Genomic DNA, 18,195 nt, shown 5'->3' with positions numbered 1-18,195 from the left:
TTTCACCTTTATTTTACCCGGTGGTAAAATACTTTTATGGATGAGCACTGCATCAATACATTAAATACACAACACATATTTATAAACATGTATATATTATATAGAGTATGGGGAACACAATCACTATAATGAAATATGTGGACCAATAGGCAATAAGACACTCAAACTTGACCAGGTTAGATTTCATTAATTGTTTTGTTGCAAGTTGAAAGAGTCGGAATCCATGCAAAACGCTATATATAAAACATGGATCGTGTTAGGATATAAAAATTGATTTCATCAACCAAACTACACTACATTTTATCTCTGGGATCCTCAGGATGACAAATCAGAGCAAGATTACTGAATGAAAGTACATTATTTACCTTCAGAGGTGAATGTATCAAACCAGTTGCATTGATAAAAGTGTTTTGTTGTTGTACACTATCCTAAACAATAGCATGGTATTTTTCCGCTGTAATAGCTATTTTAAATTGGACACTGCAGTTAGATTAACAATAATTTAAGCTTTCTGACGGTATAAGACATGTCTATGTCCCAGAAAGTTGGCTGTTGTTAACAACGCCATTCTAGTCACATATCGCACATTGAGCAGCAACTGTCCCGATTTTGGGACACTGATCCAGCAATTAATTAAACTGTTTCTTTTTTTGGCAACATCTCTGAATTTTGTAACTGTCTAGACGTCACCCTCTCAGAGGCTGCTGACTTTGTCATTGGCCAGTAAAAGGCGTTCCACTTGGGCCTGCAACTTTGCACGATACTGTCCGATCTCCAAGTTCTCCTGTAGGATGTTATCAGTGTCGTCTCTGTGTAGCAGTTCCAGCATTTCACTGCACACAATCTTGGCTGACTGCTTGAGGATGAAGTAACGGATCAGCATGGGCACCTGGTCAGCCAGTCTTTGCACCACAATCTGTGAGAGAGGTGAGAGAGGTGAAAGAGGTGAGAGAGGTGAGGTGGGAGGGAGAGTGAGGGCCCGAAGTGATGAGTTGGCCACAAGGCAATCAAAATATTGCCAAACGGCAACCAAGGTTCAGCAAGGTGAACATATAGACTTCAGAGTTGGATTGGTACGCAAAATGCAACTTAACATAAAGCAACCCTGCCACAACAATTCATGTTTGAAAGATTTGTCAAAAAAGCATTCATGAGAGATCTGATCATGCCCATTGATGATGTCATGGATTCATTGTACAGGCTGGAGCAGAGCTATATACTGTACATACATTTTACATTTACATTTTAGTCATTTAGCAGACGCTCTTATCCAGAGCGACTTACAGGAGCAATTAGGGTTAAGTGCCTTGCTCAAGGGCACATTAACGTCATTTAGCAGACGCTCTTAGCCAGAGCGACTCACAAATTGGTGCGCTCACCCTATAGCCAGTGGGATAACCACTTTACAATTTGGGGGGGGGGGGGGTTAGAAGGATTACTTTATCCTATCCCAGGTATTCCTTAAAGAGGTGGGGTTTCAAATGTCTCCGGAAGGTGGTGAGTGACTCCGCTGTCCTGGCGTCGTGAGGGAGCTTGTTCCACCATTGGGTTGCCAGAGCAGCGAACAGTTTTGACTGGGCTGAGCGGGAGCTATGCTTCCGCAGAGGAAGGGGAGCCAGCAGGCCAGAGGTGGATGAACGCAATGCCCTCGTTTGGGTGTAGGGACTGATCAGAGCCTGAAGGTACAGAGGTGCCGTTCCCCTCACTGCTCCATAGGCAAGCACCATGGTCTTGTAGCGGATGCGAGCTTCAACTGGAAGCCAGTGGAGTGTGCGGAGGAGGGGGGTGACGTGAGAGAACTTGGGAAGGTTGAACACCAAACGGGCTGCGGCATTCTGGATGAGTTGTAGGGGTTTAATGGCACAGGCAGGGAGGCCAGCCAACAGCGAGTTGCAGTAGTCCAGACGAGAGATGACATAGAGAGTTGGACCAACTTTTAGAACGGACGCCATGTTACCGCCTTTGAGCATTCTATTTATCCATTCATGACAAGTATGTGGATTCAAATTCTAATTCTAGATTTTCAGTTACACAGCTATTGGTCAATATTGCCCATCGGGAGTAAACATGGCTGCCATATGGACATTTTTGATTATACTGTGTAATGTAAATGCATCATAATGTTATTATTGAATATACCATGGCATTGTTGAATAATCGTTTCTGATTGGCTTGAGTGGCATTCTAGAGCGTGCATTATATCCCTATAACACACGGTATATCAGCACGGTACTGCATTGTTGAGGGATTTAGCACATAAGCATTTCACTGCACCTTTTATACCAGCTGTGAACTGTATATGTGATGAATACAATAGATTTGATTTGATGCAGAAACCTCAGTGTCCAATCTCTAATCTGTCTCTGGGGTGGAGTACCAGGCTAGCTGTAGTCCATACATACACGTTGAGATCTCCCCAAATTTGTGGAAGACCCTGATGAGAAAGTTTGTCGATAAGTACGCTACATTGGCTTGCGAAAGTATTCATCCCCGTTGGCATTTTTCCAATTTTGTTGCCTTACAACCTGGAATAAAAATTGATTTTTGGGGGGTTTGTATCATTTGATTTACACAACATGCCTACCACTTTGAAGATGCAAAATATTTGTTATTATGAAACAAACAAGAAATAAGACCAAAAAAAACAGAAAACTTGAGCGTGCCTAACTATTCACCCCCCGAAAGTCAATACTTTGTAGAGCCACCTTTTTCAGCAATCACAGCTGCAAGACTATTGGTTTATGTCTCTATAAGCTTGACACATCTAGCCACTGGGATGTTTGCCCATTCTTAAAGGCAAAACTGATCCAGCTCCTTCAAATTGGATGGGTTACGCTGGTGTACAGCAATCTTTAAGTCGTACCACAGATTCTCAATTGGAATGAGGTCTGGGCTTTGACTAGGCCATTCCAAGACACTTAAATGTTTCCCCTTAAACCACTCAAGTGTTGCTTTAGCAGAATGCTTAGGGTCATTGTCCTGCTGGAAGGTGAACCTCCGTCCCAGTCTCAAATCTCTGGAAGACTGAAACAGGTTTCCCTCAAGAATTTCCCTGTTTTTAGCGCCATCCATCATTCCTTCAATTCTGCCCAATTTCCCAGTCCCTGCCGATGAAAAAACATCCCCACCGCATGATGCTGCCACCACCATGCTTCACTGTGGGGATGGTGTTCTCGGGGTGATGAGAGGTGTTGGGATTGCGCCAGACATAGCGTTTTCCTTGATGACCAAAAAGCTCAATTTTATTTGATTCTGACCAGAGTACCTTCTTCCATATGTTTGTGGAGTCTCCCACATGCATTTTGGCGAACACCAAACGTGTTTGCTTATTTATTTTTTTAAGCACTGTCTTTTTTCTGGCCACTCTTCCGTAAAGCCCAGCTCTGTGGAGTGTACGGCTTAAAGTGGTCCTATGGACAGATACTCCAATCTCCGCTGTGGAGCTTTGCAGCTGGTTATCTTTGGTCTCTTTGTTGCCTCTCTGATTAATGCCCTCCTTGCCTGGTCTGTGAGTTTTAGTGGGTGGCCCTCTCTTGGCATGTTTGTTGTGGTGCCATATTTCTTTCAATTTTTTTATAATGGATTTAATGGTGCTCTGTGGGATGGTCAAAGTTTCTGATATTTTTTTATAACCCAACCCTGATCTGTACTTCTCCACAACTTTGTTCCTGACCTGTTTGGAGAGCTCCTTGGTCTTCATGGTGTCGCTTGCTTGGTGGTGCCCCTTGCTTAGTGGTGTTGCAGACTCTGGGGCTTTTCAGAACAGGTGTATATATACTGAGATCATGTGACACTTATTATTATTATTTTACATGTGACACTTATTATATTATTTCTGGAACTTCTCCTCCTACTCTCTTTAAGCAAAACATACTTTACAGTACTTGTGTTGCATTTTACCTCATAGTATGACTTGAGCAGCCCAGGGTACTTCCTCCTGGTGTCGTGCTCTGAGTTGTCTGTTGTTTCCCCCTCCTCAAGATTATGCTTGTTGAAGATTTCATCCTGTGTGTAGACCTGCATCTCCATCTCAAACTGCTCCTTGATCCTCTCCTTCACTATTTTTGACTGATTTTCCTGGATTCTTTCAATTTTTTTCTATGAGATTAAACAAAGATTAAGATATCATGAGCACATAAAGAACCTTGGATGCAGAGAGGCAGTATAATGTTAATGTTTCAGATAAAAGTTAAGTTCGACATGCTTTAAGTATCTTGTGGTGTTTTATTCTGAACATTTCAGGCTACAATCCTACAAAGGACAACCTGTAAATTTGAATTCCTCATAAAAAAATATTGTGATTTTTAAGTGCTACTTTGCCTCATGTTTTCCCGCCTTCTTGTTAGTCCCACTAACCTCGTAAGATTTCCAATTCAGGCTAAAATCACAGAATACAGAATTGTATGATTATCATTTCAGAGTGCTTAACAATTTACTATTTTAATTACCGTTGAAATCTTTTGAAGATAAGGATAATTCTTAAAGCTCTCTCTGGACAAATGATCAAATTGCTTCTGCACCATTTCTGAAAAACAAAAACAAATGAATTTGGTAAAGAGAGTCCACAAAATGTTTATATTTAAAGGGGTAGTTCAGCCAAATTACAAAATGAAGTCAATAGTCCCAACATTAGAATTTGTTTGTGCTTCATGTTCAAATAATCAATAAATAACTTAATTGAGTTACACAATTTGAGATACATTAGGATCATTTGGACATGAAGTATGAAAAATTTAAACATTGGCCAGGTAAATTAAACCAAAGCATGGCTTGATGTCATACCTTGTCCATGGACTGCTTACAGGGTAAGGAAACCAATCTGTCATTTTGGATGAACTATCCTATTTAGTCAATTAAAGTTTTAATGTCACGTGCACAAGTACAATTAAATCCCTTTCTTGCAAGCTCTAAACTCAACAATGAAGTATAAAAATAACACAAGGTAGAACAAAAACACTCGAGGAATAAAAATAAGAAATAATAAAAGGATGAGAAGTAAGAAACGACATACAAGGTCAGTTCCAGGGTCAGTTCTAATACCATATTTACAACGTGCAGGGATACTGGAGTGATAGAGGTAGATATGTATAGGGGTAAGGGGACAGGGATACTGGAGTGATAGAGGTAGATATGTATAGGGGTAAGGGGACAGGGATACTGGAGTGATGGAGGTAGATATGTATAGGGGTAAGGGGACAGGGATACGGGCGTCATAGAGGTAGATATGTATAGGGGTAAGGGGACAGGGATACTGGAGTGATGGAGGTGTATATGTATAGGGGTAAGGTGACAGGGATACTGGAGTGATAGAGGTGGATATGTATAGGGGTAAGGGGACAGGGATACTGGAGTGATGGAGGTAGATATGTATAGGGGTAAGGGGACAGGGATACTGGAGTGATGGAGGTAGATATGTATAGGGGTAAGGGGACAGGGATACTGGAGTGATGGAGGTAGATATGTATAGGGGTAAGGGGACAGGGATACTGGAGTGATGGAGGTAGATATGTATAGGGGTAAGGTAACTAGGCATCAGGGTATATGATAAACAGAGTAGCAGCTGTGTATATGATGAATACATGTGAGTGTGTGTGTTTAGAGTCAGTATAAATGTGTGTGGATATATGTGTTTGAGCAAGTTAAGTGAGTGTGTGTGTGTGTGTGTGTGTGTGTGTGTGTGTGTGTGTGTGTGTGTGTGTGTGTGTGTGTGTGCATAGAGACAAAAAAAATGGTATACAAATAAATACAGGGGTCAACTCAGATTGTCTGGTAGCCATTCTGTTATCTGTTTAGCAGTCTTATGGCTTGGGGATAGAAGCTGTTCAGGAGCCTGTTCAGGAGTCGCTTGCCGTGCAGAAGCAGAGAGAACAGTCTATGGCTTGGGTGGCTGGGGTCTTGATATAGAAATTAAAATATATACAGGTTAAAAGTAATGACTAAATGTTCCACCCTTAAATATAGTTGTGAAATGTTCTTGTTTTAAGTATGATTAGTATTTTCTTAGAAGTGACTAATTATTACACTCCGAAACTGTGTGAGATGTGTTAGAATCTACTACCTGGTAATGTGTGAGTGTAGGACCAGTAAAGATTATGACATTGTGCTACTATTTAGTAATGTGAGTAAGAGTTAGGCCAGACAACAAAGGACAAGGATAACTGTCTACAGGCAACTGAGAAACCAAGATAAAGAGGCCTCCCAATTTAGGGAGGAGAGAGACTATAATAAGAACATATGTGTGTGTATGTATGTGTGTGTATGTGTATGTATGTGTGTGTGTGTGTGTGTGTGTGTGTGTGTGTGTGTGTGTGTGTGTGTGTGTGAACTGATGGTCAGGAGAGCAGTTTTAAAGTGGAAAACTACAGCCCGCCTACAGAGGGGTGGGTTTTTTGTATGACGTGTGTGTATAAAAATATTGTATGACCATTTTGTGGCAGAATTCTCAATGAATAAAGATCTGACTATTGCAACTGGGAGCTCTGTCCGTTTCTTGATCCAAAAGACTTACAACCTTTTGGGAGACGCACAGAGACACTGAAATTGTTTGTTAAATAATTATCATAACAGCTTGGTCCTTCTGAGCCGGAATCCAATACCTGCCTCTGTCATTCCAGGTAACTCTGAAAACCGTCGACGGGCGAATGATACATTGGTAAATAGAAAGTCCTGCCCTTTGACATTAAGGGTTAAGACAGGCCAGAGGACACCTGATTAATGACAGAGACGGTGACGGAATCCAATCTACATTGAATCTCGGCTGCAAGGATAAGGTCAGTAGTCTTTATTCATTAATTGGGGCAGTCTGGGATTGCTCAGGGTGGGTCCGTAACGATTCACGGTAATAGGCCATTACCAAAAGAAACTACCCTGTATTCAGAGAACCTGTAGTAGATTATAGAACAGTAATGTTCAACAAATAATCCGAGATAAAGAAATACAGTGAAAGAGTGAAGTGAGGAGGGAGAACCCATTCCTGTTGTATGAGACTGTCAGGAATTATCAAGATTACATTGTGGGGATAAATTCCTCTGTAACAGTATGATATAATTCTGAGGGACTAGTCAAGATTACCTATACAGGAAGGGGTGATTCCAGGTGTGGTGTGAAACTGTTTTGAGTAACTTGTTATATAGAAGAGGTGGTTGTATAGAGTAGAGGGAGAACCCATTCCTGTTGTATGAGACTGCCGGGAATTATCAAGATTACATTTGAGGGGATACATTCCTCTGTAACAGTATGACATTTTTAGAACAACAGCAGCCACCCAATTGGTCATTGCAGAAATTAGAAAGAGAGAGAGAGAGAGAGAGAGAGAGAGAGAGAGAGAGAGAGAGAGAGAGAGAGAGAGAGAGAGAGAGAGAGAGAGAGAGAGAGAGAGAGAGACAGAAAAAGAAGGCTAAGAAAGTAACTAGAGTACTAGGGTACAATAGGGGGGTCAAGGGACCGAAGGGTGGAAGACCCAGGCCCCTGAGGAGACTTGAACCCCACAACAAAAGTCCAGTTAGGAGCTGAGCTCAGGAGGGAGTCCGTATGAGTCAGGAGATGAGAGAGTAGGAGGGGGCCAGTACCCACTGATAGCCTTACCTAATCTATTGGTAGGGAATGAAGGGGCCCCAGCAACCTTAGATGTATACAGGCCCATGAACACAGAGGGACATGGCCCTAGCGGTAGAAGGAATGACCCACCCCAAAACAGGAATAGTAAGGTTTGGGCTGCCGTTAGAGGGCAGTGGGTTTCAGGGGATGCCCAGAGGGCACTTTTGCCATGGGCCGATCACGGAGAGTATGTTGGGAAAATAACTGAATTGTGTAATAGCCTCAGAGAACATTATTATCGTCATGCAGACTTCTCTAAAGTACATAAGTGTAAACAAGAGGATAGTACTTAGAAGAGGGTTAAAGATGTGTTTAACATAAACAGTGGCATACCCGAGCCAGACCAGAGACAGGGGAATGATAAGCCCTACCATCAGCAACTAAAAATATAGCATTCCTCAGTGGAATGAGACCAGAGATAAGCAGAACCATTAAATAGACCCTGATTGGCTGGGGCACAGCAACACTCATTAAGAGAGACCTAAAGGGAGTTCAACTCTCTGGGAGATAGTGAGGTCAGAAACAAAGGAGCAGTGTCCTGGAAATCACAGTCTGTTTTTTTTTTTTTTTCAGTTCTGCTGGGAGTATATTTGATGATGGGATTTGGAGAGGCTAGAGACTTCATAAAATAATAATTGGAATAATAATTATATATTAACTTGCTCACCCAAACGTAGACATACATCATGGGTGAGACATAATTAATATAATATTGTACAAAGCCAATTTAGGGTTGCCATTAAGGAACGTCAATCAATACATTGGAAATTAATACTATGGAGATAAATTCAATATATGCTGGTCAACTATGGCATTTGTGTTTGGTGTTATTTGTAGCCTACTTAGAAAGGACCGTTACCTATATCTGCTGTATTTTAAACAATTACAGATTGGGGGTTTCATAAGAGGTGGCTATAATTTTAGTTGATAACAGAGGTAATTAGATTTGAGAAATGTTGAAAAGTAATGTTAGATGGAAAGTCAGCAATAGAGGATAGGGATTGTACAGGGTATCCTGTGTGAAAAAAAGTAATAGAAATTGGGTGATGAGAAATGTTGAAATGCATTGTTTAAGCAAGAATGTCATTACATTCATGCTTTCTAGTTATGTTTATGCCAATATGTTATTCGTTTTTGGTGGTGTGTGGATATAATTTACTAATGCCAGGATTTAGTAAACAAAGCAGATAGATGTAGTGAGAGCAGCGGAAGGGATACCCCACCCTAAGACAGGGGTACACCAGTTTCAAAGAGATATGGACAGGCTGACCGCCAGCTTTAAGCTGAATACAGGGGAACTAGAGAGGGCAGTCAGACAGATGGTGTTGAAGGACTGAGCGGCAGTAAGGGGAAACTGGGTTCCCGGAGATGGGAACGCGCCGGTGTTAGAGTGGGAAGAGGGAGGGGCTTATGGAGATAAATTGGCACAACTCTGTGATAATCGGAGAGAATATTATCACAGACATGCCGACTTCTCCAAAGTCCACGAGTGTAAACAGGGAGACAGTGAGACTATTAGTCAATACCTAGAGAGACTGAGAGATGTGTTCAATGCAAACAGTGGATTTATTAAACAATAGGTTTATATTTTAATAGATTAATGCAACAGGTTTAAATCAGTAGATTACCGGAAGGTGGTTATTGGCTTGTTATTTATAGGTTTAGTGAATTTAATGAAACATGGAGTTATCCGATGTGTTCTGAGAGGGATTATTATAATTTTTATTTATTTTTCAGGACTGAGGAAAATCCCCTACAGTATATGTTAAGGGACAGTAGGAGACAACATATCAAACATTTTTTAAAATAGATACCTGGAATAAAATATCACTGCTTACTTATATGCAGTAAGGGATTAAATTGACAAATGAGTGAATTATGACATTAACAAGGGTGACAGGAACAATATACGGAGAAACAGATATTTCCTATGTTCTTGATTATATATTTTGCATTTGGGCCATTTAGCAGACGCTCTTATCCGGAGCGACTTACAGTTAGTGAATACATATTAATGTTCATACTGTAAAGAAATGGGCAATCCTACGAGATAATGGCTGGCATATTACATTTATTAAGTCACTGTTTTGATATGCAGAAATATTGACATATGGGTAAAACAATGTGTCAATAGGGGGAATGGTAGAGCAGGTTAGATGGTAGAGCAGGTTATGAAACACTTTGTGGCCTATGGTATAACGAATTACTACAAAAAAAATTAAAAATTAAAAAAAAAATCACCAAGGTAGACAGAGAGCACCGCAGGGGGAATATCCCCCTGTCAAAATATCCAGTCCAGCAATTGGAAATTGATTTTATAGAGTTATCACGGAGTGAAAGGAAGAAATTGCGTACAATGTCTACCGATAGTATTAATGACGATTAGGGTAACACCAGATAAATTGGGTTGTCCCCCTTTGAGAAAGTGTTTGAAAGACCTTACAGAATGCCACAGTTGGCAGGACCAGAAAAGGCAGACATAGAACTAGAGAATACAATAGCAGAACACATGAGAAAATTGTTCGTTAACCATACCCGTATGTCTAAGAATTTTTGTTCTAGAGGAGAATTAAAGGAGAAGGTGACTCATAGTATACAACCTGGAGACTGGGTGTGGATCCAATCGTTGAGGAAAAAGGATTGAAAGCAGTCACGCTGGGAGTGTCACGCTCTGGCTCTGGGACTCTGTTATGTTGAGCCAGGGTGTATTGTTTCTATGTGTTTTGTGTTCTAGGTTGATTATCTAGCTCATGTGTTTCTGTGTTGGCCGGGGTGGTTCTCAATCAGAGGCAACGAGTATCAGCTGTTGCTTGTTGTCTCTGATTGGGAACCATACTAAGGCAGCCTGTTTTCCACAGTGTTTTGTGGGATCTTGTTCCGTGTATGGTTTGTGTCTGTTAACTAGGACTTCAAGTATCGTTTTGTTGTTTTCTTCGTGTGGTGAATCTAAATAAAGTATGTTCACTCATCACGCTGCGCATTGGTCCACTTCTATCGACGAGCGTGACAGAAGATTCCACCATAACTGGACCAAGCAGCGTGTCCAGGAGCCAACGCCAGAGGTGAATCTAGCGGATATCCACCTCGACTGGGTCAAGCAGCGTGTCCAGGAGCCAACGCCAGAGAGGACTGTAATGGATATCAACCTCGACTGGGTCAAGCCGCGTGAGGAGGAGAGAGGTTGGACTTGGGAGCAGAGGCTGGAGAGTCTGGCGAGAGCCATGGAGGCCATAGCCACGGGGGAGAGACGAACCCAAGACATTTTTAGGGGGGGGGGCTCACACCGTGGACGACGGGACTGCTGGAGGCAGATAAGGGGTGAGTTAGTGGACGAGGAGAGAAGGCCACCGGGTTACGGGAGCCATTGGCGAGTAGAGGGAAGGAAAATGTAGAGGCACGGCGAGAGGTACTGAGGTGTGTTGCCAGTCCGGTCCGGCCTGTTCCTGATCCCCGGGTAAGGCCAGTGGTGTGTGTTCCCAGTGCGGTCCGGCCTGTTCCTGTCCCTCGCACCAAGCCTGTGATGCGCGTCGCCAGCCCGGTACGGCCTGTTCCTGCCTCTCGCACCAAGCCTATGGTGCACGTCGCCAGCCCGGCCCAGCCTGTTCCTGCTCCCCGCACCAAGCCAATCGTGCGCGTCGCCAGCCCGGCCCGGCCTGTTCCTGCTCCCCGCACCAAGCCAATGGTGCGCGTCGCCAGCCCGGCCCGGCCTGTTCCTGCTCCCCGCACCAAGCCAATGGTGCGCGTCGCCAGCCCGGCCCGGCCTGTTCCTGCTCCCCGCACCAAGCCTATGGTGCGCGTCGCCAGCCCGGCCCGGCCTGTTCCTGCTCCCCGCACCAAGCCAATGGTGCGCGTCGCCAGCCCTGCCCGGCCTGTTCCTGCTCCCCGCACTAAGCCAATGGTGCGCGTTGCTAGCCCGGCCCGGCCTGTTCCTGCTCCCCGCACCAAGCCTGTAGTGCGCTTCGTCAGCCCGGTTCGGCCCGTCCCTGCTCCCCGCACCAAGCCTGTTGTGTGCGTCGTCAGCCCGGTCCGGCCCGTTCCTGCTCCCCGCACCAAGCCTGTGGTGCGCGTCGTCAGTCCGGCACAGCCCGTGCCTTGGTCACCGGTGCCTGGTCAGGTACCGGTCAGCTGCTCCACATCAGAGCCTAAGCATTCCGCTCCACCGATGTCCAGTCCAGCTCCAGCCAGCGGGGCCAGACCGGATCAGGGGCGCTACGGAGGGTGGTGGTCAAGCCCGGAGCCGGAACCGCCTCCGAGGAGGAATGTTCGGTTTATGTTTGGCGCGGTCGCTGTCCGCGTCTTTGGGGGGGGGTTACTGTCACGCCCTGGCTCTGGGACTCTGTTATGTTGAGCCAGGGTGTGTTGTTTCTATGTGTTTTGTGTTCTAGGTTGATTATCTAGCTCATGTGTTTCTGTGTTGGCTGGGGTGGTTCTCAATCAGAGGCAACGAGTATCAGCTGTTGCTTGTTGTCTCTGATTGGGAACCATACTTAGGCAGCCTGTTTTCCACAGTGTTTTGTGGGATCTTGTTCCGTGTATGGTTTGTGTCTGTTAACTAGGACTTCACGTATCGTTTTGCTGTTTTGTTTCGTGTGGTGAATCTAAATAAAGTATGTTCACTCATCACGCTGCGCATTGGTCCACTTCTATCGACGAGCGTGACAGGGAGGGACCATACCAAGCCCTATTGGTAACTGCCTTCGCTATAAGAATAGCTGAGAGAGACACTTGGGTCCACGTTACCCACTGCCAAAAAGGAAGGCCCACATACCAACACCGTTGAACACACACAGAGTTAAAGAGAAGAACTGTACCACTAGGGTTCGGGGGTAAACTCTGTTAACGAAGAAACCCTACCCCGACCTTTCATCACTGTGGGGTGTTTATAGAGGTGTGGGAAGTACATTTACATTTACATTTTAGTAATTTAGCAGATGCTCTTATCCAGAGCGACTTACAGTTAGTTAGTGCATACATTATATATCTTTTCATACCCCCTGTGGGAATCTAACCCACAACCATGGCGTTGCAAACACCATGCTCTATCAACTGAGCTACATCCAGCAGGTGTATGTCACGGACAGGATTGGGATGGCGGTTATGGGGATTTTGGGGGACTCTGAGCTGCATCATCGTGTTAACCATATTATGGATTAATCCAGGTCAACCTAAACAGGGAAATGATTAGTTTATAGTTAAAGTCAGTTTAGGATAAGATGGGGGATTCAAGATACCATTCGACCTCCCATGAAGAGATAGGAGGTTTTGGGGGCTTTAGTAAGAAGGGGGCGTGTACAAGAAAGTTAGGTCCTAGAAGGTATGGTAAATACATTTGGACTGGGGAATGCTCATGTCCTTGGGCAAGGGTGTTTAAACATACCTGGGGAACATACTATGAGAATGGGATGGACGCAGTACACCGATGGGGAATTAAACAAACCCATGATAAATATAAAACGGAACTGGTCATAACGGTAAAGTAAATTATGCAAGATGACATTGCAAGGAACTATTGGGCCTGTGTTGATGATTCCGGGGCAGATATATGTTTGAGGTTCATTTTACAGGAGAGAAATGAATCTTCCACCCCCGAGACAGATCAGCAGGTAGATCCAATGTTATCACCAGAGGTATCAAAAACTAGCCTAACACCCCTTGGAAGGCCCTCAGAAGGAATCCTAAATAGCACTAAACCACCAAGGGTAGAATATTTCCTCTTGCAGGAAATTAACCAAGGAGAAGTAGAAGCAATTTCAAATGAGAACTTCTGGGTAAGGTGGGTGAACTACACAGCTAGGGCATTGGGTCAAACTAATTATTATGCCTGTTCAACAGGTAGGCCAAACCTTCTAACTGCACCTATGTCTCAGACCATGTTCTCTTGTGTGATAGATTTGGGATCAAACCAAACCATACCTAATTGTTCTGATATTAAAATAACCACTCTTAAAAAGGATAATACTAAGGCACCCCAATTCACCATGACCCCCGGAGATTATCAATGTTATAGACACCAAAGTAATGTGAATCACAGATCAAATTGGAGAAGGGTTTACAACAACGTTTTTCTGGTGGGTTACAATTGATAAAAATTTTGACTGGATTAATTACATCTACAAAGGTTTGTTAATTAGACAAGGGATGCAGTGAAGAGAATCTCAGGCCAACTATCCGCCACCTCACTCATGACCTGCAGAATAGATTGGCTCTCGATAAGCTTTTAGCAGAGAAGGGCGGATTTACAAGATGGTGGGACGTCATTGTTGTATGTTTATCCCCAACAATACAGCCCCAGATGGTACAGTAACTAGAGCACTGGCAGGTCTCACTGCATTAAGTAAATAATGGGCTGAGAACTGGGGGGTGAATATATCAATGACTGGTTGGTTTCATAACATGTTTGGAAAATGGAAAGCTATTGTTGCAACTGCTCTGTGTGCAGCTATAGCTTCTATGGGTATGTTTGTTCTTTGTGGATGTTGTCTTATTCCCTGTGTCCGAGGGTTGGTGAATGCAGTTTCCCAACAGATGGTGAGATACGGCACAATCCCGGACTCCGACCTAAGGAATGAAGAATATGACCCACCAGGCTTGGTGGAGGACGACGACGATTAAGATAGTTTGAGACTGGATGTTTTCCTAGAACTATAAATCTCTAGGTTAAAAGTAATTTTAATAATTTTCTGTGTATTAAAGTGTGGATAATTTAGTCAAAGGGTGGATTGATATAGAAATTTAAATACATACAGGTTAAAAGTAATGACTAAATGTTCCACCCTTAAATATAGTTGTGAAATGTTCTTGTTTTAAGTATGATTAGTACTTTTTTAGTAGTGACTAATTATTACACTCCGAAACTGTGTGAGATGTGTTAGAATCTACTACCTGGTAATGTGTGAGTGTAGGACCAGTAAAGATTATGACATTGTGCTACTATTTAGCAATGCGAGTAAGAGTTAGGCCAGACAACAAAGGACAAGGATAACTGGCTACAGGCAACTGAGAAACCAAGATAAAGAGGCCTCCCAATTTAGGGAGGAGAGAGACTATGATAAGAACATATGTGTGTATGTATGTGTGTGTATGTGTATGTATGTGTTTGTGTGTGTGTGTGTGTGTGTGTGTGTGTGTGTGTGTGTGTGTGTGTGTGTGTTAGATTAATTTGGATTTTAAGAATAATGACTAAAGAATTTCACCCCAAACACAGTGTAAATGTTAGAATTATCATGTAGTGTCAACCCACTAACAGAGGGGGCGTTACTAACCATTCAAGGGGGAAGGCGGGAACTGTTTAAGAAAGGTGGGAGGAGCATAGTGTCTTTGTTTGTCAAGGAGTATAAAAACAGGATATTTGTGTTTTTGAGCAGAGCTCTCCATGAATACATTTACTGATAATTACTTGTGGATTGTGGACCTTGAATCATTGATGATTAAAACCAGAGCTTTACAACCTCTGGTAATGATTCAAGCTTAGGTCGAATTAGAGATAGAAATTCATATGACAGATTGGTCCTTCGAAGCGGAGCTTAATACATCTTTATCGTTCTAGAGACACCGAAATCCGTGCACGGCCGGGTGATCGCATCCGTGAAAAATAGTCCTGGCCTTCCACGTTAAGGTTATAAGACAGGCCGGTGATTACTCTTTATGAACGATAAAGACGTTAACAAGTTTGAAAAAGCATTTTAATCCAGACTGCGAGGAAAAGGTCAGTAATTTTTATTCATGGATTTTGGTAAAATGAGTTGAACTTAGTTACCAAAGTCAAAGAAGGTAATAATTATTACGACAGGGAGGGTCCGCAATTTATCCTAGAGGTAAATAGCTATTACAAAAAAAAAACTTGTCCAAAATGACATGGTAGTGAATTGCAATCACAAATGTAAACTAAGTTAATATTGTAATTGTACGAATTGCAATGTTCAGTATAAACAGGGAAATAATTATCATCGTATGAGAGGGATATGTCGGGAGTTCTATGTGCGACTGGGCATTTGCTAGAACTGTGCAAACAAGTTTAACAGATGATAAGGTCATATGTGTGTGAGACGGAATCCCTCGGGAGACGTGATTATTATTTCAGGGGTGGGGGAAAAAATAAGTCGTGTGAGGAAAATTGGGTAACTTACTCTTTTCCTGAAACCGGAGTTTTAAATAGAAACTCTGGGTTAGGGGTTAAATAATTTTAAAGGGTTAATTACAAAAGCAAGAGGCTCACTAAGAGATTGGCTCCTACGGAAATAATTCGGGAGTGAATTATTTAAAAAACAAAAAGGGGGGGAGGGATTTCTTAATGTTCCACGATGGGAAAGACATCTTCTAAACAAGTCCGAGAATGAACGGGAGATGAAAGATATATGTTAGGGAGGGATCGGAGAAATATGTTTTATGGGTCCATTTGGGAGAAGAGGTATGAATTTATTGGGCATCTCGAAGTAAAAAAGTTAGTAGGGAGATGCATATAAAATTAGATGGAAAAAATAGCGAAAGGAGGGGCTGAAGACAGCGAGTGTGTTTTTTTTAAGCGCGAAAATGCTTTAACGGGGACAAAGGAATATTTAACTATCGTGACTGCAGGGGAAAAGGAGAATGACAGTCAATATTTTTGGTTCGAACAAATGTTTGAAAAAATGATTCGTGTCAATTAAGAATTGGCTAAAAACACCACAAAGCGATTATTTGAGAGGTACCTATAAAGTCCAACGATGTGGTCCTCTGTAGCTCAGCTGGTAGAGCACGGCGCTTGTAACGCCAAGGTAGTGGGTTCGATCCCCGGGACCACCCATAATAAAAAATGTATGCACGCATGACTGTAGGTTGCTTTGGATGGAAGCGTCTGCTAGATTGCATATTATTAAGCGTGTGTCTGGACTTTCGCACTCAAACGTAGACGTACGTAATGGGTGAGAAGGTGGAGAATATTTGCGTTTTTGGTCGGTTGGCAGACGCTCTAATCCGGAGCGACTTGAAGAGCCAATAGAGGTTTGCATGGAACTATTCTGTCGTGTTGGGCATTTGAATGGCAGAAGGTGAAATATGTGTGTATGAGGAAATTCAACGGCGGGTATGAATGATAACCGGATACTACTTAGTATTTGGTTGGTTAAATGCTAAATAAAAGATTTGAGGCGTGGTTATGGGGTAACTAGGAAGACGCACTTATTCAAAAAGGAATGGGAGGAGAGAGAGAGTTTTTTTACGTGTATTAAAAGTTGCATTAGATAGCTTTAGTAATATTCTAGATATGTCTATGAAAATATGTTATAAGTACTAATGACATTATTTCCTAAGAAGGAAAATTGTAGGGAAGTTTCCCGCGCCTCCCCCATAATGTAGGAAGGAGCAGGAGAGGGGGGGAGTGAGAGACAGGACATCGTTCAAATGGTAGGAATGTCATTAAGTGTATGCTGATAAATAATATCAAGCATTTGTTTTATTGATTGGGGCCGAATCAGAGAAAACTGTTAAATATATTGAATAGCGAACTGAAAATGAAAGGCATGGAATAAAATAATTGGAAATTTTTAAAACGATAATTTATTTTCGTTACAAGGAAGCAAGTGGCATTGGCTGTTGTGCTGGGGGATTAGCGCCAGCCTGTGGTGGGTTCTGGATTTCTTATAAATAACTTTATATTTTAAACTAAAATGAATAGACTACAATTGGAACATCAGAAAAAGGACAATATAATTCGTAATAGTTATTATAATTATTATTGATAGTTATTGCAATTATTACTATCCTGAGTGGCGCAGTGGTCTAAGGCACTGCATCGCAGGGCTACAGTGGGGAAAAAAAAGTATTTAGTCAGCCACCAATTGTGCAAGTTCTCCCACTTAAAAAGATGAGAGAGGCCTGTAATTTTCATCATAGGTGCACGTCAACCATGAAAGACAAATTGAGGGGAAAAAATCCTGAAAATCACATTGTAGGATTTTTAATGAATTTATTTGCAAATTATGGTGGAAAATAAGTATTTGGTCACCTACAAACAATATAGATTTCTGGCTCTCACAGACCTGTAACTTCTTCTTTAAGAGGCTCCTCTGTCCTCCACTCGTTACCTGTATTAATGGCACCTGTTTGAACTTGTTATCAGTATAAAAGACACCTGTCCACAACCTCAAACAGTCACACTCCAAACTCCACTATGGCCAAGACCAAAGAGCTGTCAAAGGACACCAGAAACAAAATTGTAGACCTGCACCAGGCTGGGAAGACTGAATCTGCAATAGGTAAGCAGCTTGGTTTGAAGAAATCAACTGTGGGAGCAATTATTAGGAAATGAAAGACATACAAGACCACTGATAATCTCCCTCGATCTGGGGCTCTCCGCAAGATCTCACCCCGTGGGGTCAAAATGATCACAAGAACGGTGAGCAAAAATCCCAGAACAACACGGGGGGACCTAGTGAATGACCTGCAGAGAGCTGGGACCAAAGTATCAAAGCCTACCATCAGTAACACACTACGCCGCCAGGGACTCAAATCCTTTAGTGCAAGACGTGTCCCCCTGCTTAAGCCAGTACATGTCCAGGCCCATCTGAAGTTTTCTAGAGTGCATTTGGATGATCCAGAAGAGGATTGGGAGAATGTCATATG

General features: G+C 42.7%; 1 protein-coding gene across 1 annotated transcript in view; it reads right to left on the bottom strand.

Moving 5' to 3' along the window:
* Positions 1-683: 683 nt before the first annotated feature.
* The window catches only part of LOC311143967 (interferon-induced GTP-binding protein Mx2-like), a 52,584-nt gene continuing 35,072 nt past the window's right edge, over positions 684-18,195 (bottom strand). Inside the window, exons 12-14 of the mRNA XM_084179875.1 lie at positions 4,449-4,525; positions 3,901-4,098; positions 684-916 (exon numbers count right to left, since the gene is read on the bottom strand). Of these exons, the coding sequence (XP_084036001.1) occupies positions 695-916; positions 3,901-4,098; positions 4,449-4,525 (497 nt within the window). The 3' untranslated portion in view covers positions 684-694. The remainder of the gene's footprint in view (positions 917-3,900; positions 4,099-4,448; positions 4,526-18,195) is intronic.

The sequence above is a fragment of the Coregonus lavaretus genome, assembly GCF_964263955.1.
Source record: "Coregonus lavaretus genome assembly, chromosome: 16".
Lineage (NCBI taxonomy): Eukaryota > Metazoa > Chordata > Actinopteri > Salmoniformes > Salmonidae > Coregonus > Coregonus lavaretus.
The sequence above is the reverse complement of the archived record's forward strand: the minus strand, read 5'-3'. Positions and strand labels throughout refer to the sequence as shown.